The sequence below is a fragment of the Galleria mellonella genome, unplaced genomic scaffold (assembly GCF_026898425.1).
Source record: "Galleria mellonella isolate WM207_F2 unplaced genomic scaffold, CSIRO_AGI_GalMel_v1 utg800, whole genome shotgun sequence".
Lineage (NCBI taxonomy): Eukaryota > Metazoa > Arthropoda > Insecta > Lepidoptera > Pyralidae > Galleria > Galleria mellonella.
Genome location: NW_026442158.1, coordinates 1,109,692 through 1,134,171, shown reverse-complemented (window position 1 = coordinate 1,134,171; position 24,480 = coordinate 1,109,692). Strand labels below are relative to the sequence as shown.

At 33.4% G+C, this 24,480-nt stretch overlaps 1 protein-coding gene across 2 annotated transcripts in view; it reads left to right on the top strand.

Annotated features, from left to right (window-relative positions):
- The window catches only part of LOC113518513 (uncharacterized), a 51,370-nt gene that overhangs the window by 20,519 nt on the left and 6,371 nt on the right, over positions 1 to 24,480 (top strand). For both annotated transcript variants that reach the window (XM_052901807.1, XM_052901808.1), the window contains exons 4-7: positions 11,177 to 11,429; positions 15,397 to 15,512; positions 15,649 to 15,781; positions 16,862 to 17,035. In XM_052901807.1, the coding sequence (XP_052757767.1) occupies positions 11,177 to 11,429; positions 15,397 to 15,512; positions 15,649 to 15,781; positions 16,862 to 17,035 (676 nt within the window). The remainder of the gene's footprint in view (positions 1 to 11,176; positions 11,430 to 15,396; positions 15,513 to 15,648; positions 15,782 to 16,861; positions 17,036 to 24,480) is intronic.

Below are 24,480 nucleotides of genomic sequence, written 5' to 3'. Positions count from 1 at the left end.
CTAGTTAATATAGGTAATTTACTTACCAATATTTACAGCAACAAACACTATTACTACAAAATATACAAATATATATACAATCTAATACACAATATATAAATAAGACTAATCCTTATATAATTAAAAATAAAATTAATTTAAAGAAGATCAAAAAACACTCCCGCTTTTTTAAACGTTTCCCGCGCTTTTCCATCCTACGTCTAAATTAAAAATAGTTTATATATTTTTTTTTAATGCGTTAGTTTTAAATTCACAATGTAAAGGCAATTAGCTTATACAGCTTTATTTAAAAAAAAAATCGTCAGAGTAAAATCACTGTCCATTGTCCAACTCAAGCCTCCTCCTTAGGGGTTTTGCTAATAGTTGCCATACTTGGCAGGCATATTGGCAACCGCAGTTAGGCCTTAGAGATGTTTTAACCCTTCTTTGCATAATAGTGGAAATTTCTATCATAACATTAAATGCCCAAAAATTATATAAAAGAACAAGTTCACTTTAAGTTGATCGTGTCTGGATACCTTTTTAATGTCCATTGCAGAAATAAAAAAACATAGCTGTCAAATTTATGTTTTTAACCATTTTTCCTTTAATTTTGAACATAAATTATATCACCTTGATTTATTCGCCAATAAAAAAATCACGCAAAGAAGGGTTAAGAGGGGTGTTGCTGCACTTCTCTCGCCCTCCCTTAGTCTCTCTTACGACACCTACGGCAAAGGTAGGGATGGCTTATTATATGCTGCCACCACACGGTCAAGTAAAATATTAACATATAAATGTAAGATGTTTGTACTCATTTAGAAAGAATAACTAGTCCATGATTAATATGTAAGTCGCGTGTTTATTATAACATAAGGCTGTTAATAACAGATACATTGTAATATGGCGTGTATCCATTTGTTGTGATGTACGCAAGTAAAAATAAATATAAATACTTATTACCTACACGTGCCATAACGTGAGGATAAATGTTTATTTCAATGTGATACTGAATAGCTGTTTCCTAGGTATCGTGCACGTAGTACATTAGACCAGAATTAAGGATAATTTCTATCTTGGAAAATAAGGTTTTTCTTTAACGAAATTCCACCAAATGGAGTTATTTTATTCACTTAGACACAATAATTAGTCTTATAAAAATTGTGCTCTTAGATATTTTTAAGGCGAAACTTCCTTAGGGCAGTGTACTCGTATATTTGTACTCTTAAGTAAAAATGTAGAAATAAATTTTCAAAGTAGTGAATTTTTATCAAGACACTGTGTAACGTATGAAAAGACATTACAATAATATGGAAGTAGCTATATGTAATAAGCATAACTATATACATTCAGATATGAAAAAAACAAAAATATAATACAGCATGTCAAATATTTTTAATAGTGTTCCCTACGATACGAAAACACCATACATCAGCATTAAATAAATTTAACTACTGTTTCTTTTTATACTGTAATAATTTATATATATATATATATATATATATATATATATATATATATATATATATATATATATATATATATATATATATATATATATGTATGTATGTATATATATGTATGTATAGTATATATAGTATTAGTATTGTATATTTCAAATATATATATATATACAATGATCTGTAAATTATATAATATTTTTTATTGTTGTTTAGATTTCTGTTTTGCACTACTGCTGCCCATTCTCTACTTCCTATGCCACTATGTTAATTTGACTGGAAAAGATCTCTTTTAGAGATAAATTCACCTTTGCTTACATTATTACTAATTGTTATTATAACTATGTTTTAGTGCAATAAAGAATATATAATTCTACAACTAGACAGTTTACAGAGAAAGTCATTTAGACAACAGCATATTCATCAGCGTCGATATTAATAAAGCACATATTGCAGTATGATCCACAATACCATATCTGCCGCATCGTATGCAAATTTTGTAATAACACGAACTAAGCCCATCCTTATTACTCTAATTCATAAGGATTTTATTACTACGCAGTTGGAATAAGGCTAAGAAGTACAGACTTAACAGTACATGAGTTGAGAGCGAGCTAAATAATGGGGGACACTTTGTTTTCATTATTTCTAACGAAATGCCTTCACCCACCACGGTTGCTACGCAAACAATTCGTAATTTACTGCTAACGTTTATGAACATACACGATTTTTTTTAAATGGCTAAAATGTAATACACTAGGTTACCAGCCTTAATTTATACTCATACTTGTGCAAGATATGGTAGTAAAGGACGTAAGTTTTTTTAATGGATTGATAATGGAATAGTAATCCTGCCTGCGCTAATGGTATACGCCTTCGGGGCATCAGCGAGGCATGATAGGTGAGAATGAAAAGGCAGGTCTGTTAGCCTAAATTCCAGGTATATTCTTCACGATGGTTTCCAGGGAGAAACGAGGTATGGTCGTCTTGTCAGGGTATATTGCTAACAATGGGACTGTTATCTCGTATTACTAATAATCCCTTTCCTCCCGAAGATGTAGGTTTTAATCGTTCATCGAGAAGAATTTACAATAAATCCAGCACGATAGTTTCCTGGTTACCAGAAGGAAAGGAAGGAAAGTGTTAGCTGCCCACACGTGATTATGTAATGTCTAACAATTTGTACATCTTTATAAACTTTCAGATCTATGACATTTAGAAGACAATGAAAAAATATAAATTAAATTCATCCAATGCATGAATAAAAATCCATGTAATCTTTTATCTGTATTTGAAAATGCAGTATACTCTGTTAAATCCATGGTACAGCTCATGTCTATAGGCGACGGTTACCACTTTCCATCAGGTGGCCTGTCAGCTTGTTTACCATTCTAAGTTCCATAAAATAAAAAAAAAAAGCTACTTACCTACTTCAAACCCCTTACCTGTTCACACAGTGAAAAATTTATTAAACGGTAATAAATATATGGAACATTTTCAAAGGGATCAAACTGATCCTAACTTTACAAATCAAGTTATAAACTTACCAAATTACATGTTTGGAAATGGTCTTTGAAGAATAAAGTGGGTATATGAATAATTTTGTTCCGGTGTGGTCTTTCTTGAAAAACCGAATATTTTTCTTATAAATATTTATAAAGATTTTATTGAAAAAAAAAAACAAAGGAACATTATGGCGCGTGAAAAATTATTATTGTTCGTTATTTGTCATTGAACTTAAAAAGTAATATTGTGTTTTTGATTTCCGCGCATTGTTTGAGAAAAATACTATACAAGCCTTGGCCACAACTAGGCATTACGCTCAGGCTCACTTAGGCTCACGTATGTGTGCCTCGGCTACGCCTCGGCCCACATTTGCACGTTCGTCCATCAATGCCTCAGTTGCTGGCTGCTGCAGTAATGTACTATATCACAATCAATTTTTTCGGGGAAACACAATTTTAATTACCATAATTCACATTTACATTGAAATATTTTAGTATTAGTATAGTTTAATTAATAGTCAATCTTATCACAATATTTGGCGTTACAAAAACATATAAATTGTATATGATTTTTTACATTATACTCTTTAAATTATTTAGTTTAATTTGACCGTCCATCCAGTAGAGAATACCATAGTCTAAATAACTCTACACTGTGATAAAATAACAAGACGGACAAGATAATAAATAATTACACCTACCCATATTATGCACAATAAGCGTATAAAATATGATTAATGCTTTTTTTTTTATACAACTTAGAATGGCAAGCAAGCTGACGGTCCACCTGATGGAAAGTGGTAACCGTCGCCTATAGACATGAACAGTACCATGGACATAACAGAGCATACTGTTTCGCCCATGATACCCCCCATGGGACAGAGGTACACAAGCAATCGACTTTTGTACAAAGTCTCCCTCCCCTTCTGTAATCTATTCATCATCATTTCATCATATTAGCCTTTAACTGTCCACTACTGGACATAAGCCTCCCTCTTGGAGGGTTTGCCAATAGTTGCCTCATTCGGGAGACAGATTGGTAACCGCAATTAGACTTTGAAGATGTTTTAAAAGAGATGCTGTTGCCCATCCCTCGTTCTCCTTTAGTCGCTTCATTATGCCATCCACAGGAAAAGAAGGGGTGGCCTATTCTATATTGGGTACCACACGGCATCTATTCATACTAATTCTTAATTACTAAACGTGTTGAATACTCAATTTATAATTTATATTTGTATTCACAGATCGTTCTTGTTTACAAACTACTTTAACGATGCAGCCGTCACGAGTTCTGGCCGAACTTGCTAACCTAGCCGTTGCATTTACATAACCTATTTAGTTTCACCATTCATTGAGTTCCCTTCACTCCGCTGAACTGCACTATGCAGAAAACTAAATAAGTTTAATTGCATAAGATAATTGCAATAGAATTTTGTATATTCAAACGATACTCAGATTAGAAAGGAGATACAAAGTCAACGAATAAATTAAAAAGTCATATTTATCTTAGTTTTATGCCTCACTATATTTATGTTTAGATTTTTTTTAGTATATATATAATGGCAAACGAGTAGAAGGTCCACTTAATAGAAAGTGGTAACCATTGCCTAACCGATGGGAAAGGGATGTTAGTAATGGGGTCTAACTGACTAATTGCTGGGGGGAAAGGGATTGTTAGTAATGCACACTACTAGTAGTCCCATTACTAGCAATATACCCCGTCAGGTCGACCTCCACGTGGTCCCCGCTGGAAATCATCGTGCTGAATTTCAGGTGTATTTATCATGATGGGCTAACTGACCTGCTCTTTCTTTTTAACTTCTCATCCCTCACTGATACCCCGCCGGTGTATACCGATAGCGCAGGCGGGATTACCATTCCATTATCACCCATTAAAAAAGAACAAAACCATCGCTTGACCGGAATAAGCTCATAGACTACAATAAAAAGTAGCCTAAAGTAAATATTCATCTCCATAAAGCCGGTAAAGCGTTAAGAAGTAACAAACTGACTTTTACCATACATCTCACACCAGAGAGAGACTTTATACAAAAGTCGTTTACTTGGGCACTTCTGTCCCCTTCATGTTTCTACCGTGAAGCAGTTATTTTTGCATGGCTGTGTTTCGGTTTGAAGTGTGGGATATGGCAGTGAATTTACAGGTTACAGAGGAATAACACCTGAGTCCTCAGGAATAACAACGCATGGGGGGTATTATGGGCGAAACGGTATACTCTGTTATATCCATGGTATTGCTCATGTCTATAGGCAACCGTTACTACTTTCCATCAGGTGAGCCGTCAGTTTGCCATTTTAAGTTGCATAAAAAAAAGAAATTATTTATAATATTAGTAAAGATTACATCTAGACAATCCCTTCTTTATTGTTCTATTAATTATTAAATTATATAAATATGTATTTACTCGTATACGATAGTACATTTATATTTTACTTAATAAGGCTTTGTCTGATTTCTATTGTTAATAACAGATGCCCGCCCGGATACTAACTACCCTTCGTGACGTAGCAATATGTGCATTGTGTTTTGCTCCGAGATGATCAATATTTACGATAAGCAACATATGAGCAAAATATCTATTGTATCTATTATATAATTTATGAGTCAATATAGATACGTCTTTAACTATTTATCCACAATAATTTTTAATATTTTTCACCGCATAATTATATTTCTGTTTTTACAAAAGTTGACCAGGAGATAATGCTATATAGCATTAAAGTCGGCTTTTGTACCAAACATCTTTTGTAATATCATCAATCTAGTACAAAACTTATGCGTTTTATTTATTTTTATTTATTTACACTTTATTGCACCAAGTAAAAAGAGAAATGACAAATACAGTAAATATTAATGAGAAGTGATACAAAAGGCGGCCTTATCACTAAGCAATCTCTTCCAGACAACCTTTGGGTAGAGGACATTGAGAAAAAGACAAAGGGTAGGTATATACATACATACATACACATACATATATAATATATACACAATTAAATATATACATAACATACACATACTTAACAGCACACATACAACAGAAAAAAAATGACGATGGATAGTATATTATGTATGACACCGAAAATCTATAATAAAATATCAAAATCTATAAAGAATGCACGAACTAATGTATTTAAGTATAAATTAAAAAAATTCTTAATCGATAAATATTATTACAATGTATGTGAATTATTTAATGATAAAATTTGAAAAAACGAATATTTATTTATATTTATTAACATCATTGTGACATCGTTCTTATATTCTTGTCTGACAATTATTTTTTATTTAAACGTATTTAAAATTGGAATGTGATGACGATTAATTGTATAAAATGGACTTGATGTATAATTTTGGACTGTCTGTGTAACTACATATTTTTGTATGCCGTACAGGCTAAACATGCCGAACGATATTATATTGTCAACATCTGCATGTATTTATACGCATGTTTTACAAATAAATAAATCCTGAATCTTGAATGAAAAAAAAAATAAAGTAAAAAATGAGGATAACATATTATTTTGCGGACCGGTACTTCTTATTCTGTCTATACTATTCCAATAAATAATGTTATTTCCACGAATATTGGGAAAATAAAATGGGTATGTAAATGAACAGAATTAATAACTTATTATCTACTTACAGTCTGGCAAAAGACTCCATATAAAGGCTTTTAGCAGCAACACGAGCTGCCTTTTCAATAAAGTGTGCCAGTAACCTACCCACGCGTCCTGTCTAAAGCCATCAAAACGCGTTTTCCTTTCAAGGTTAACAAAGATAATATGAAAAAATGTAGTCTATATAAGTAAAATATATAAGTTATATTCTTAGATTATGATCAAGGGTTATATCACATTTCTGTGACCGAAATGTTTTTCAAATGGCAGAGACGTCTATTGGCTAGACGATGGATAAAACCGGTTATAATGTCTGATGGTCCATTACATGACGCTGAATTATTTTTATCGCCCCATCTCCATCGTTTATTTGACTATTTCTTAATTTCATTAAACGCCTACATCGAGTCGCTATTTAATAAAAGAACTATTAAGTTTTTAAAATCAGGAAATATAATTTCTTTTGTATGGTACTTAGTGTTATTTTGAGCTAATCATGCCTATTCTAGTTTCCGTCGATGTATTTATACCACTTGTATAGCACTTGCAGCATACAGCTCCACTCTTGATTTAATATTTCCGAAAAATATTTGTTTAGTAAGTAACCATTGTCAACCTGAGTAGGCTGGAGTCTAGGAGGACAAATTTTATGGGCGGCAAATTTAGAGGCAAATTTTATTATTGTTATAAATTCATTGACAAAACTAAAATCTGATCCTTCATATATGAATACCTTGTGATATGAATAAAAAAATATTACGTCAACCTTAAATAATTAGGATAGGGGCAGGGTATAATAATGCGAAAAAAAAGCAGAGAATCGAAAATAAAAAGGTAAGTAAGTATGGCAAAATTTAAATAACATTCTAACGAAAATATATATAAAAAAAAGAGAAAAACTTACAGAGCCCCGCTGTTCATATCCGAATATTTCCGAATGCCGTCTTTCTTATCAGTGACGGTGCCGTAAACGCCTTCAGCTCGCACTCAGCGGGCCGAGGCGCGCAGTCAGTTTGCACTCACCTCACAGCCACTCATAATTAAGAGTTCCGAATTGGTCCCGAAATTAGTCGAGTTCTCGATCTAATCTTACATAAGTTAAACCGGTAATTATAACATTAAAATATAATGTGTGCTTACGAAACTTAACAATAAAATATATAAATCTTCCATTGATCAACCCATTGAGCTCTTATAATATCTTCATATCTATTTTTTCCTATCGTAACTTTCAGGTCAGCATAATAAGTTTAGCTTTTTTCAATCTTCGTACACTTAAAGATAGTACGTAGAATTAAATCCCGCAATTTGATTATAATTATAATCTTAAAAATATTATCATCATAAAATATTCAGAAATGTCTTAGTAATTTATTAGATAAACAGTAATTTTTAAGGACTTTGTTTACTAATTAAAAATAAATAATTGATTAAATAAAACACACATCACACTATATAAATCATATCGCGTAATAAGCCTCAAACCCGTTACACAAAACGAGACCGTGCTAAGCTTAGAGTTTTCATCTGGCAAAATATTCCACGTAAATCAAAGGTCCCACAAGGCGTCTTAATTAAAAGAACCAAGCGTCGAGTCTTCGGGACGGTTCACATACAAATTCTGTACTGAATATAACAAGCTAGGGGTGACACTATTAAATGATTAGAAATTTTTAGTATATTTGTATACGATTTAAAATTCACAAACTAAATTTACATACAAATAAATACTGTTAAAGAATTTTATCCTAAATAAATGGGAACATATTTTAATGTTTAATTTAATTGTTATTTATTAGCATATTTATTAATTTGTTTTTATCAGGGTAGAAACAGAAATTAAACGAGATTAATAAGATTAGAATTATATAAATAAATGAAATCTATGTGGTATTTATTTAACATTATATATGGTATCAACAGCTTATATCTAGAATAATTAAAAATATTATATAGTTATGCATATAATATTATACATTAACCAATTATAGATTCCCAATTTGTATGCCACACAATATTATGTTTATTTTTGGAGAGTATGTTAAATTAAATACAATTCACTGGAAATTCAGCAATAATTAGTGTAAAAGTGTGTGTTATTTGTGTGTGTAGTGTTGCATGAATGTAGTGTACACAGAAACAGTGTATTGAGCGCGTATTGTTTTATATAAAGAAAGGGTTACATGCAGCTAAATTTATAACTTTAACAATTCATCATAATTATCTTAATTATGTATATTTTATTTATGTGTTGTAAATAAATATTATAAATATAATTATGAAAAAAAAATCTAAATAGTAAAAAACCTTTAAGAAAACTTTTAATTAAAATAATATATCCAATAGTGACAACCCTAAGACAGAGTTCTTTCAGCTTTAACACGTTTGAGGTTTATGATTTTACTTTGAAGATTTCAATTTTAATGATAGTATAAGTGAGTCGATTTAATATAATACTCTTTCCGTACTCAGATTTTATAAAGACTTGGAAACGTAAAGAGTAAAGTGAAATAATAATACAAATGTTCTAAATGAGGTTTGCTATAACTCTTTACATTTCACAGTAAATTTATTCTTTGTATTTTCTAAAGGGATAAGCTCCGTACAAAAAGTATTCTGTTTTGAATTCGTTATCAAAAATCCATTTGCAGACATGCGGATTGCGGATTATATTCCCTTGTGGATTATAGAAATCAAATAGAATTGTAAATCTATATTGACGATTCATAATGGAAAAACCTGACAACTCACCATATTTGACAACTCCTAATATGTTTATTAATCACTTCACTATATGAGAAAACCAGGTTTGAAGCTCAATAGAGCAATATTATAATATATATAAAAAATAAATTTGCTCACTTCTGAATGTAAAGGTGTAAACCAAATAATTTTGCTTCTCATTACACAAATATATATTTATTTATATATTTGAATTATTTATTCATTAGTAGATGTATGTGTGTAAGGCTGACTTAATGCTAAAAGCATTCTCTTCCAATCAACCTTAGGGAAGTGTCAGAATACTCGAATGCAGTACCAGTAATTATTGACATACTTACATATATAAATGAATATATATAAATAACAAATATACTTACACAAATATAGAATATACTATATACATATTATATACAAAAATGAGAAATATAGATACTTACTGCTTGGATAAAGAATAAAAGTCTGAAGTCTCTTTGTACTCCAGTGGGTACTGTGGTATCTTTTTGTCAAAGTTAAATCTAGATTAAATTCTTTATCCTTATCTAGCTTATTGCCCGCTGTTTCGTATGCGTAGATTTAAGAGGTAGAAAAAGCAATTAAATAGATCACTACTAGATGATTTATCCAAATGAAACGTATATGAGATTATAAATTATACCTTCAAGAATATAACTGTCAAACCGCATCCAATTTTATTAGTTTTGTATAAATCATTGTATTGACACTTGACGTAACTATTTATCTATCCTGCGCTTATCTTAAGAGCTGCGCTCTTGTCGGTGGAGCTCTTGCTACTACGATTTTCAGCGAATCTCTTCACCTCCTGATACGACACGACACCAACACCTTCCTTGATCTGCCTGATGTAACTATGTCTCGGTCTCGCTCTTCCCCTCTTTTCTTCTATCTTACATTATAATTATATTATAACGTTCATAAGTTCGTCGTGTCGTATCAAGGTTTCCAAAATTTTTTTCCCTTCTGTCCTCAATAGTTCCAATAAATTGCCTTTTTTCCTTAACCCTAAGTAGGACCTCCTCATTGCTAATACGATCCCTCCAGTTAATTTTTTCCACCCTTTTCCAGCACCACATTTCAAAGGCTCTAAATTTATCCATTTCCTTCTCCATTTCCACTTGACGTAAAATTAAAAAAAATATGGATTTTTTTATTGAAATGCAGATTTTTATTTAAAATAAATAAAATACGGTCATGGCATAAACAAAATAACAGACAAGATTTCTAAAATTAATAAAAAAAAATTTTGGCATCTGCTGGTCTTATTAGGACTCCTCATATTATTTAATTTCCCATATATAGACATCGTTTAGCTATAATTTTATCACACATAATTAGTTGTAGTAAAATGTATTGAAAATAAATATTGCCTACCTAATAATTACAGCTACTAGGTTCACAATTATAATTCTAAATGGGAAGATCGTTGGTATTTCGATTTGTTGATCTGTCCGCATTTCGTCGGAGATATTCAAATCATTTATTTCAACATGCCAGAGGGAAAGTTAATTACTTCTACAATTAATTATGTTTTAGAAAATAAAATGCTTAGGAACCTTTTTAAGAATAATGGATGAAACGTTTGTAGGAGACTTTAGTTTTTATGAACAAGATCGATAGATAGATGCTCTTTATTGTTTCCTCCATAAGATTACAATAGTAAACTTATTATAGATACAAACAATTACTAGAAAACATTACATTGAGAAAACAATTGGCGGTCCTATCGCTAAGAGCGATTTCTTCCAGGCAATCTTTGGATGGTGTTTAGACCCTGACTATATTTCTAAGATTAGTATTCATTGGTATTTCAAAAGATTTTGTACAAGTTCAAGCAATAGGTGGATGTTTTTACAGAGCGAAGGAACAAGAGAAGAAGATTCAAGCCAGAATGCAGTACTTAGCGGAATTCAATGATAAACAACGCAAGGAAAGAGCTGCACGTGCACACGAGAAACAAAACAGAATCAAGCAAAGAGTGCAAGCAGCAGCCGAGATGGAACTGCGAAGGAAAATCACCATGGTTCGACAATGGAGAACTAATGAGAGGAAGAGATTGAATCGCCTAAAGCACGAGAGAGAGGCAAAGCAAAAACGCCTGGAAGAAGAGGTAGGTATTTAAACACTAGCGACCCGCCAGCCTTCACAGAATTGTTTCTAAATAAAATATAAGGTAAAATGGAATATTTTACTCGCTAATAAAGTATTATTTAAATACTTAACCGATTTTAAAAGAAGTATTTTTGTGTTTATTTATTATATCTGAACAAGAAATCCAATTATTTATCTTTATAATATTGCTTTACATTACTCTATAAATAAACGGTTGAATTCTCTTGGTAATTATTTAACATTGAACTTAAATAATTGTGAAATACATACATGAGTTTCTAAGTTGTAAGTACATGTTCACTTTTACAATCGACCACCTAGTATGTCTAGATAAAAGTGAGTTACTGTTGTAGGGTTATTTCCTTTCCATTCTACTCCATGTTTAAAATTTAATTCTTATTTTGATACAAGGTTAAGTTATATCCTAATTTAGCACATAAAATATGTACTAATACACGCAAACAAAGGACAAAGCCGTCGGAAATAGCTAGTATTTCAGATTTTACCAAACTATCCACAAATTTGGATACCTGTATATCGGTATATATGAAATGAACGAAATCGAAATTTAATGATATTAATTTCCTTTTATTTGCAGTTAATGTGGTATATAATGGAATGGGCTTAATGATAATAAGTTGCTTTCGCATTCAGCCAGTTTGGCATGCAACATTTTTATATAATTCATTATTATCCTGACAATATTTTATAAATATTATATATATATATACATATATATATATATATATATATAAATATATATCCTCGGCCCTACACTGTTTCTTATATATACTCGTATTAATACTTTATGTAACATGGCATTAGAAGAGGGATTAGTTATTTCATTTGCTGATGACACAGCTGTTATTTTCACAGGAGAGACTTGGGAACAAGTAAAGTTACATACTGAGAGCGGACTGGCTAAGATAGCGGATTGGCTGCAATATAATCTACTGACTTTAAATGCCATTAAATCTAACTACATCTGTTTTACTAACTATGATCGTACACAACCACAAAATAGATTTAATATAAAGATCCACAAATGCCGAAACTATCAAAATTTAAATTGTTCTTGCGCTACAATTAATAAGGTACATAACACCAAATACCTGGGAGTAATTATCGATCAGCGTTTATCTTGGCACCAACACTCTGAAATAATTATGAATAGAATTCGAAAGCTTATTTGGGTATTTAAAATGCTACGTCATATTACTACAAAAACCTTATTGCAGCGAATTTATGTCTCCTTGGCTCAATCTATCCTTGTTTATAGCAATTTGGGGAGGGGCAACAAAAATAAAATTTCTAGAACTAGAAAGGGCACAGAGATCGCTGTTAAAGGTGATGTACTTTAAACCATTTCGGTTCCCTACTGAAAGCCTTTACTTAATAACCGATCTTCTGACAGTAAGAAAATTATATGTACTTCAACTTACATTAAAAAAACATAAATCGCTAACATATAATCCTGAAAATAATAAAAATAGAAGAAAACACAAAGTAGCTGATACAATGACAGTTAAAACTACATATGCAAAAAGACAATACACCAGTCAATCATCAAAAATATATAACAATTTAAATAAAGAACTCGATATATATTCACTCAATTATCATAAATGTAAAAAGACTCTAGTTACTTGGCTTAAAGCCAAAAGTTACGATGAAATAGAAAATATAGTCTGGAATTAAAAAATAACCATATAAATAATAAATAAAAAGTACAAAAGTAAAAAAAAAAATAATAAAGAACACAAACTATATTATTATATATATCTATACCATACACACAAATTCACACATACACACACACACGACGCACGCACGCACGCACACACATAAGCACGCACACACACACACGCACGCACACACACACGCTCGCACACACACATACACACAAGAACAAGCACATATTTTTTTCTTTTTTTATGATATATATATATATTATTGTATAAAAGTAAAACAAAGTAAAATTTTTAATGCTGATTAAGCAAAAAAGAAAAGTAAATTGTAATGATCATGAAATTTAATTATTGTTGTGAAGGAGCGGTTTCTCCTAACACAAGCAATTTTTGCTTAACAGGAGATACCAAACCCTGTAATGTAACTACCTTTGTATAAAGAAATAAATTTATTATTATTATTTTTTAAATTTCAAAAAAAAAAAAAAATTTTATTATTAAAATATATTATATTATATATATATATATATATATATATATATATATATATATATATATATATATATATATATTAGGATGACTCATTCCAACTCACGGACTCGCTAGCGATGTCGATTCCATCGACGTATTCTCTTGCCACTTGTCTAGAGGCCCTGATTTGCTTTCATCTTTACTTATAATCGCTCACTGGTGCCCTGTAAGCATATTCTAATAGCGCGGGCGAAATTATCATTTCATTATCGCTAAAAAAAACATGTATCCTTGATGAATTTGAATAAATGTCGTGTCGTTAAACTTGTCTTACGTAACTACTGCATAAAATCAATACAGTGGCCATGAACTGTTAAAAACTTCAACTAATATTTTACTTTAAAATCTCGATTTGTGATTATGTCACGTCGACTTAAAATTTTCCTATTTTAAGCGATTTTGAGAGTGCCGGTCACGAATATAGCATTAATTCTAAAATCCTGCATCAATCCTTACTTATTTCTTATTTGCTTACAAATATAAAACATTTAGGTGGGTACGTGCTCCAAATACGTAATTTCAGATGTGCACGGTTTTGTGTTAGGCGTAAATAATATTGTACCAATTTACATGATAATCCTTCGCGGCTCTTTTCTCACGTGCCGTGTGTCCCTGTTCATCAATACATTACGTGCTCTGTCATACATTTCATTGTATGTAGTTTTCCAATGAGACTCTTTTTGAATAAAAATACCATTTCGAAGAGGCAGACACTATTATTATGTATATTATAAAAATAAGTATATAAATGTTCTGGGTTGAACCTCTCAGACGTTCGTTGACTGATTTCTCGTAATGTACTATGTCATCCTAGCTTGAAGACCAGGAAAATAACAAAATTAAAAAATTGTTTTAATGTTATTTTTAATATGTGAAATAAATAACCAGAGGGAGACTTTGTACAAAAGTCGTTTGCTTGGGTACCTCTGTCCCATTCGCACCCATTCCCACCCTTCAAACCAAAATACACGAATATGTCGTGAATTTACAAAGTACAGAGGAATAACACCTGAGTTCTCAGGAATGGCAACGCAAGGGGGGTATCATGGGCGAAACAGTATACTCTGTTATGTTATGTCATGTCTATAGGCGATGGTTATCATTTTCCATCAGGTGGGCCGTCAGCTTATTTGCCATTTTAAGTTGTATAAAAAATAATAATCAACATCACATTTATGACAACTCTTCTTCATCCAAATGTTGCCTGAAGAGAATGCTCTTAGCGATAAGGCCGCGTATTGTTTTCTTAGTGTAATATTTTCTTGTAATTGTTTGTATTTATAATAAGTTTGCTATTGTAATCTTATGCAAGAAACAATAAAGAGTATCTATCTGTCTCCATACTGTAGTATTCGTACAATAAATTGTGTAGCATTTATATGCATAAAAATAAAATAACAAACAGTACCCTATTAGGTATATGAACTGATGCTGACGACTTCAAATGTAATATGTAGTTTAATGAAAATAGTTGCATAATTTTAAAGACTAAATATTCCAAAAATAATAATACATTAAAAAACTTAGCTTCGAATTCAAAATTAAATAATGTAAATACAAAATCAGTTACAATATAAATAAATCGCTTAGTTCAAGTATAATTAACGTAATTAATAATATGTATGCTCATGTTTTCATCCCAAAAAAACCACGTCTACCCCTTTAAAATGCATTTATGTTAAATCCAAACATTATATTATGTTTAACTAATTTATGATTTTCTATATGATTTTAATTTATCTGCAGTCTAACAGCAAATGGAAGGCGCGTGTTACAGCACAAAATCAAAAGTTACAAGAAGAAGCATTGCTTCTAAAATTATATACCGAAGACATGACCGCCGGTGCAATGCGACGATCCAAGTAAAACTCTTTTGTTACTCACTTTGGTTGTAATTTAAAGCCAAACGTTTTGCGTTTAAAAATAAAATTAGTTACGTAACAAGCTAAAATTGTCTTATATTCGTGGAATAGATAATTTCAAATTTCAATATTACAGGAAAGCTGAAATATATGCGTATAATAACGATCTAGAGCTACAGCGCATCAGGCTTGCGAATTGGAAACTTATGCACGGTGGTCACGCAAAAGCTGCTCAGCTTGTTAAAAAAATGGGCCTCGAATTTGAAAAGGTAGATATGAAATACCTGAGTGAATTAAATACCTTATAGTAGCCTAATAAGGTGAAAGTTTAAATGTTTACTTTTATTTAAACAATTTTTTTTCATACAACTTAAAATGGCAAACAAGCTGACGGCCTACCTGATGGAAAGTGGTAACCGTCGCCTATAGGCATTAGCAGTACCATGGACATAACAGAGTATACTGTTTCGCCCATGATACCCCTCATGCATTGCCATTCCTGAGGACTCGGGTGTTATTCCTCTGTACCCTGTAAATTCACGCCATATCCCACCCTTCAAACCGAAACACAGCCATGCAAACATAACTGCTTCACGGTTGAAACACGAATGGGACAGAGGTACCCAAGCAAACGACTTTTGTACAAAGTCTCCCTCTGATACAAATGTAAATGCCTTCATGACTTCGACTTTCAGTTGATTAAGAGAATACAATTTTTAGAGAAATTTGTCACATTCTCGTTGTTGAAGCAGCTATTGTCCACTGCTGAATATAGCCGCCCCCAAAAAGGCACCCCTTGCTTTCCTGCAGGTATCGTAAGAGGATACTAAAGGAAGTTAATGGTAGAGTGATGGACAGCAACGTCCCTCTTAAAACATCTCTAAAAGTCTAACTGCGGTTGCCAACCCGCCTGCCAAGCGTGGCAACTACTGGCAAAACTCCCCTTATTGGGAAAGCTTACGTTTAGCAGTGGCCAGCTAACACCTGAAATTAATATGTTAGGTATTTTTTTTTTTTATAAAAAGACGGTATATATACTTATTTAACTGTGAAATATTAAGTAGATACAATGTTATAAATTTAATTACCTATACCTATTATATAATTTTTGATGATTTTATTATAATGTATAATTAATTACCCTTATTAATTAAATATAAATTAATCTCGAGGTTTATAGTGGATCAGTTGCCAAGCCAAATTGGCTAGTTTAATATTAAAGCCCGGGGAACAAATTGTACGAAAAGATACCTACTCTTTGAAGTTGCTGCCACTTTAATTTTCTTTTTCAGCCAATTCATCTTATATTTTAAAAATATATTTTCCTTATAAATAAAAGTATTTTCTAGTCAAAACGAGACGCTAAAGGCATGAGTCCAGAATTAGCGCAACGGCTAGCAGCTGAAGCAATGACCACTGCTGTGTCGACTCAAGGCGATATGCTTATGACGTTAGGACAAGCTCGAGCAAGAATGGATTTGGAGACTGTCTTACCGTCTTCGCCGCTTAAACTTCTTGATCTGGTTAGACATAATGTTTATAATGTAATTTTTTTAATCAAGATAGAATGGCAAACAAGTTATAGATAAAGAGTGGTAACAGTCGCCTATAGACATGAGCAGTGCCTTGGACATAACAGAGTATACTGTTTCACCCACGATACCCCCCATGCGTTGCCAATCCCGAGTACTAAGATGTTATGCGTCTGTATTCTGTAAATTTACATCCCACCCTTCAAACCGAAACACAGCCATTCAAACACAACTGCTTCACGGTAGAAACACGATCGGGACAGAGATTTTCACCACCGTACAACCCGCCACAAACTAAAGTTTCATCACAATCATCTGGACGAGTGGCGGTCTGCCACCGTGCGTTTTTCAAGGCACTTTCTTCCACGCACAACCATTCTTTGGAATTAACTTCAAGAAAAGAGTATATTCCTTTTTAAAAGGCCGGCAGCACACCTGCAATGCCGCTGGTGTTGTGGGTGATCATGGGCGGCGGTAGTCACTTATCATCAGATGAGCCGCATGCTCGCTTGCCCCCTGCGATATAAAAAAAAAGGTACAAACAATTTTTGTACAAAGTCGCCCTCTTGTAAATAAATAGAAATAAAGTTGTAATGTAATGAATAAAAAAAATTCAATATTTGAATGGATTTTGAAGATAGAAAATATTAAATGATTGTGCAATGTCTTCGCCGATCCTGAACCAGTTTTAACCTTTTCGCTGATCCAGTCGAACTTATTGAACAGTGAACCCATGTTCGTATTGTTGTAATAACAATATAATATTAAAACATAGAATAGATGTAAATCGTTTAATGTTAATGTAATCGTGACATAAGTTATTAATGACAGATCGCTTAGATGATAAAAAGACTATGATAGTAGGAGGTGTTATACCACATTACTCCCCCCCAATGGAAATACAGTTTTTAGAAACCGTAACGTGCTGGTATTTTCCGCTGGCGTAGTGAGCGACGTAGTAACTGTGGCCGCGGATCAGTAGGGGTAATTTCATCGTTTCTCGATGCTGAGGTGGCAACAAAAATACCATCATGTGGTGTTGAACCTTCAGGGTGTTGCCTGCTGGTAGAGGGTACTGGTGATGATTGACTTCCACAATCACCACTATGTTGTAGTCGAGCTTCTCTATCTGTGATTCGTTGATAGTGAGTATATGCTGGAATGCCATCTTGACTGCTAGATAGTCTTGGGCGTAAATGATCGGAATGTTTGCGTTGTCGGACTCCGTTCGAAAACTGTACCTCATAGGAGTATGGTCCGTTGCATTTTATTATTATACCTGCATCAGATCCCTTCCCTGTGGGTTTATTTACCCAAACTTTATCTCCGTGTTTGTATGTTGGCGGAATGACTACCTTCTGTGTAGGTCTTATTTCTTTATACAGCCTCATCCGTTCTAAGTCGTCTTGTATGTTTGGTTTTAATAAATCGAAGGTAGTACGCATTGGCCTTCCAAACATTGCTTCAAAAGGAGTTCGGTTTGTTGATCGACGGGTTGTGTTCCTATAAGCTTGAAGGATCCTGCTAAGTCGTTCATGCAAATCGATACTCTTGTCCGAAGCTAACAAACGTTCTTTAAATGTACGAACAGCACGTTCTGCTAATCCATTTGTTCTAGGGTGGTATGGGGTCGTTCTAATGTGTGTTATACCAATATTTTGACAGTGAGTTTTAAACTCGTCAGATATAAATTGAGGACCATTATCGGTAACGATATATTTGGGCACGCCAAATGTTGCGAATATAGTATCTAGATGAGATATTGTTGATCTCGATGTTGTTGATTTCATTGGTATAATCTCTAGCCATTTTGTATAGGCGTCTATCACTATGAGCCACATATATCCAAAAAATGGGCCCGCAAAATCTATATGTAACCTATACCACGGTTCTGGTGGTACTCCCCAAGGATACACTGGCGCAGCATTAGTATTACTCCAAGCTTGACAGAGTGTGCACCGTTTTAAGAAATTCTGGATGTCTTTGTCTATGTTTGGCCAATAAACATGCAGTCTCGCTAGTGACTGCATAGCATTGACGCCGTTATGTCCGTCGTGTAACATTTCAAGCATAGCAGGCTGTAACTTCTTGGGTATACATAATCTTCCATTCCACAAAATTATTCCATCTTCAAATGACATTTGTTCTCTTTTTTCGTAATATGTATGCATATCGTTTGATAGTTCTTTCTTTTCTGGCCAGTGGTTCGTTAGATATTGTTTAATTTTATTAAGGTTTGTATCGCTACGTGTTTCTTTTCTGAGCTCATGTTTTGTTACAGGTATGTTACTTAGTCTAAGGTGTAGGAGATGTGAAAATTTCGGCAATCCTATTCGTTCTTCTATTGTTGTATCACAATTAGGTAGTGGCAGTCTTGATAATACATCAGCTGGGCTATTTTCCTTGGCTGAATGGTAGTTAATAGTATATTCGTAACTATTCAGAATCATGGCCCATCTAAGCAGGCGATTGCTTGCAATTTTAGGTGTCTCTCTATCTTGGCTAAAAATACGTTCGAGAGGTTTGTGATCCGTTAAAAGAGTAAATTTCCGACCATAGAGATATTGGTGGAACTTTGTTACTGAGTAGACAATACCTAATGCTTCTTTATCGATTGTTGAGTATCTACGTTCCGTTTCAGATAATGTTCTGGAAGCAAAAGCGACGGGTCGCATTGTATTGTCTATTTTATGAAAAAGGACTGCACCAACTCCCTTATCGGAAGCGTCACTGCTGACGTAGATGGGTTTACTCTCATCATAGTGAGCAAGGGTTTCATTCGATGTCAGAGTGTTTTTCAGATCGTTTGTTATTTGCGTGTCCTCGATGGTCCACTCCCACTTTTGATTCTTTTTTAAGTGGCGATACAAGGGAGCGCATCTAACATGTAAATTATCAATAAATCGACCATAATACGTAATAGAACCCAAAAAGGATCGTAATTCAGCTACGTTGGTTGGAGTAGGCATCTTCTTGATGGCTTCAACTCGTTCTGATGTTGGATGTAACCCATTTTTGTCAATTTTATGACCGAGAAAAGTCACACTTTCCTGTAACCAAGAACATTTGGAAATTTGACTTTTGATACCTGCTTCTTGTAGCCTTTGTAATACTGTTCTGACTCGTTTTATGTGTTCTTGACGAGTACCAGCTGTAATTAATATGTCATCGAGGTAACATACAACTCCATCCAACCCACTTAGGATTTGGTGCATGATTCTTTGGAAAACTGCTGGTGCAAAAGATATACCAAAGGGTAATCGTTTATACTGGAAGTAACCTTTGTGTGTTGAGATGGTTAAGTACCTTCTAGACTCTGGATGTACCAATAGTTGGAGATAGGCATCTTTAAGGTCTATTTTAGTGAATAATTGTCCTCCTGCTAGTTTTGAGGTAATTTCTTCAAATCTCGGTAGTGGGTAATCATCTACTTGTACGTATTGATTGATTGTTACCTTGAAATCAGCACAGATGCGTACGTTTCCATTTGATTTTATCGCAATAACTATGGGTGATGCCCACTCAACCGGCGTTGCCATGGTGTCTATTTGTTCTAAGACCCCCTCACGTACTAAACGCTTCAGCTCCTCATTGACTTGTTCTTGTAATGCGAGAGGAACTGGTCGCGGCCGGAATGCCTTCAGTCGTATATTACTGGGGATATGGATTTTCGCGCTATGACAGTTAATTGTTCCCAACTTTCCGTCAAACAATGTTTCAAAATCTTTTAGAATGAGGTCAATCTCATAGCTATCTTTGGTGTTCATATCGGACTTCGTTTTTGTTGTGGGTTCCTTAATGTTGCACAGACGGGCACCAGGTGGCATAGGCAAGTTGAATTGTAGACACCAATCTAAGCCAAATAATGGCAGGTCATTATGTTGTGTCACATAAGCCGACAATACTTTCACTGTGTTAAAAGCCTTCACAGAAATGTCACAAACCCCTAACGTTTCAATCTTAACGTCAGTATAGGCAACAAGATTCTTACATGTTTTTAATGATGGCCGTCCAATTGTTTCCCAAAGTCTTTTACCGATGACGGAGCGTACAGCTCCAGGATCATATAACATTTCAACTAATTTATTGTTGAGTTCTGTTGATATCATAATTTTGCTAACCGAATTTGGGAACTTAATTGTACAGGTATGTATGCTCTCATCCCCTGAATTTTCATTCTCACTATCATTGAGATTTGATTGTTTTTTGAAAGAAATATGCCTTGTATTATATTTATTGATTTTAAGACGGCCACTACTTATGCAAACGTTTGAGAAGTGGTTCAATTTGTTGCAAGCATTGCATCTCTTCCCTTTTGCAGGACATTCGTTTATGTTTTGGTGAAAATTTCCCCCACAGAATATACATTTTTTTGAAAAATTTGGCGTTTCTTTTACAGATCTCTTGCTGGTTCGAGTATTGATTTTGTTTACGGCTTGTAATTCGGCAGTTGTTTCAATGGCAGTGGTGTTTGTTATACGTTGGCTCTGGATTTCAGCTTGTTCTAGTTTGTTCAATGTAGCTATAACATCAGCGAGTTTGGAATCGTTTGTTGGGTGTTCTTTTATAAGTTCTTGTTGCCATACAATATTATTAATACCAATTACTAATTGATCTCTAATACGTTCTTCTAGTGTGTTACCAAATTCACAGTACCCGGCGAGTGAACGAAGTTGTAATATGAATTGTGAAATCGTTTCGTTTTCATTTCTATATCTTGTTGCAAAAGATACTCGTTCGGAAAGGACATACCGTTTTTTGCCGTAATATTCATGAAGTACTTTGACAAGTTCATCGTAGGTTTTTGACGTTACTGCAGATGGGCGAAAATAATCCACAAGTATCTTGAATGCTGTTGAACCAACTCGGAGAGAAGTAATTGTTTCCTCTTGTTATTGCAATCTGGGGATCTTCCGTCGAGGCCATGGAGTTGCAGTTCTATTTCAAATCTTTGTATATAGTATTCCCAATCTTCTGTGTTATTGTCGAATGTATTAAAATTAAAACGTTCTAACGACATACCTCGTCGCCAGATTAATGTTGTAATAACAATATAATATTAAAACATAGAATAGATGTAAATCGTTTAATGTTAATGTAATCGTGACATAAGTTATTAATGACAGATCGCTTAGATGATAAAAAGACTATGATAGTAGGAGGTGTTATACCACACGTATGTTTATCTATATTCCATATTTTCCATTACTGTACTGCCTACTATACAAATAGAATTTACAATATTTTGAATTTCTTGTCAAAGAAATATTTAATAAAATAAAAGAATAAAATTTCTGACTGGTGTCGAACGCCAGAAGTACGGCAGCTGCTATAAAGTTAAAATGTTAAAGATCTTTTTTTTACGATCCTATTACAACTTATTAAAATTGAAAATTATCACTTTTTAGAGTTTAGCGAATGTATCATTTAATCAAGAAAAATTTTAGCATTAAATGTTTGTAATGATGGACGGATAGATGGATGTTTGTTACTCTATTATGCAAAAATTACTGAACGGAATTAAATGAAACATTTATATTAAACTTGCGGTCCGTCTCGGCGTCGCACGGGTGGACATTTTTAACATTTCCCTTCACTGCTCTGCTTCTATTAACCGTAGCGTGATGAAAAGTATACTATAACCTGCTCAGGAGTATGAAAAATAATTATACGAAGTTTCGTTAAAATCCGTCGAGTAGTTTTTGTTTCTATAACGAACATACAGAGAGACAGACAAAAATTTTACTGATAGCATTTTTGGCATCAGTATCGATCACTAATCACCCCCTGATAGTTATTTTGGAAATATATTTCATGTACAGAATTGACCTCTCTACAGATTTATTATAAGTATAAAAGAAAAACGTTGATTATATCCTAACTTATTACATAGGATAGTTTACATACATACGCGGGCGAAGCTACGAGATACAGCTAGTAAAATAATAATACAATTTCTCAATACGACAGCCTAGAATTTTCTATTATAATTTATGTGGGTTCTTGTTCCACTAACACGAGTAACAGCTGACGCGTATTGTTTTGACCTTTAGTAATAAATTTGTTTCCCAGTGGTCCATGTTTTGGGACACATCCCTCACTGTTACACTTAATTTCTCGTATGCTGAATTTAGCTGCATGAAAAGAAAGGGATTATTGGTAATGGGGATATTAATCTTCACTGCTAACAGTATACTTCGTCAGGTCAACTTTTACTCGGTCTCCATAGAAACTACAGTACAGGGTAATTCTCTGTGAATTCGTTATGACCTGACTTCGTCCTCGACTAATATCATTTACTGGCACCCCGCTAACGCAAGCTAGCGTTAATAGTGTATATGTAAACGGGGTTACCGTTTCTACTCATTAAAAAAATATACACACAAATTCCATTCGTTAAAAAAATATATAAATATACGTTTTATACCACTATAAGACAAATAAGCATACACTCCTTGTACAAAAGTCGATTGCTTAGGTACCTCTGTCCCATTCGTGTTTCTACCGTAAAGTAGTTGTGTTTGCATGGCTGTGTTTTGGTTTGAAGGATGGGATATGGCTTGAATTTACAGGGTACAGAGGAATAACATCTGAGTCCTCAGGAATGGCAACGCATGGGGGTATCATGGGCGAAACAGTATATTCTGTTATGTCCATGGTACTGCTCATGTCTATAGGCGACGGTTACCACTTTCCATCAGGTGGGCCGTTAGCTTGTTTGCCATTCTAAGTTGTATAAAACCTTTTTTTAAGAATCTCATGCTGTAGTATCTTGGAAAAACTTTCTTAACCTGAGCGTTCATTTGAGGAAATGTCTTTGAAACCGCGCTGTACGCAACTAGGTTCTAAGGAATAGGGGTGAATCCCTTGTTGGCGTGTCGTGGATATGCAAGACTTTACCACAGAATAGATCTGTGTTCAAAAATTTACCTTTCCTCAATAGTTCGACGCCAGAAGATATTTAAAATGATTTATCATCATCATATCAGCCTTGAAAGCCCCGTTCCCTTGGGTGGAAGGGGATTGCCAATAGCTGCCACTCTTAGCAGGTGGAATGGAGGACATAAACGGAAAAGAAAGGGGTGGGTACTATACTATACCGGGACCACGTTACTCAAAGTGATTAAACATTAAAAAGTGTTTTTAGCTATCTAAAAACATTGAATTATTTATAATTTACATATACCATAGGGAATACAGTTTAATTTGTTATTTCATTTAAGTTGCTCATTGAAATTCAGAGCTTAGAAATCAGTATTGTAGTGATACTCTTCGACTAATTTACTTTTCTCTTTATTCCCTTTGATTGTATATGGATCCTCTATTCCGAAGTGTGTCCAAAAGTCATATACAGAGTGATATTATAAGACAATTTTTTTTTTATTTTGAATTTATTTTAAAGACAATGAAAACAAAAAGTGCATTTTGTCTATAGG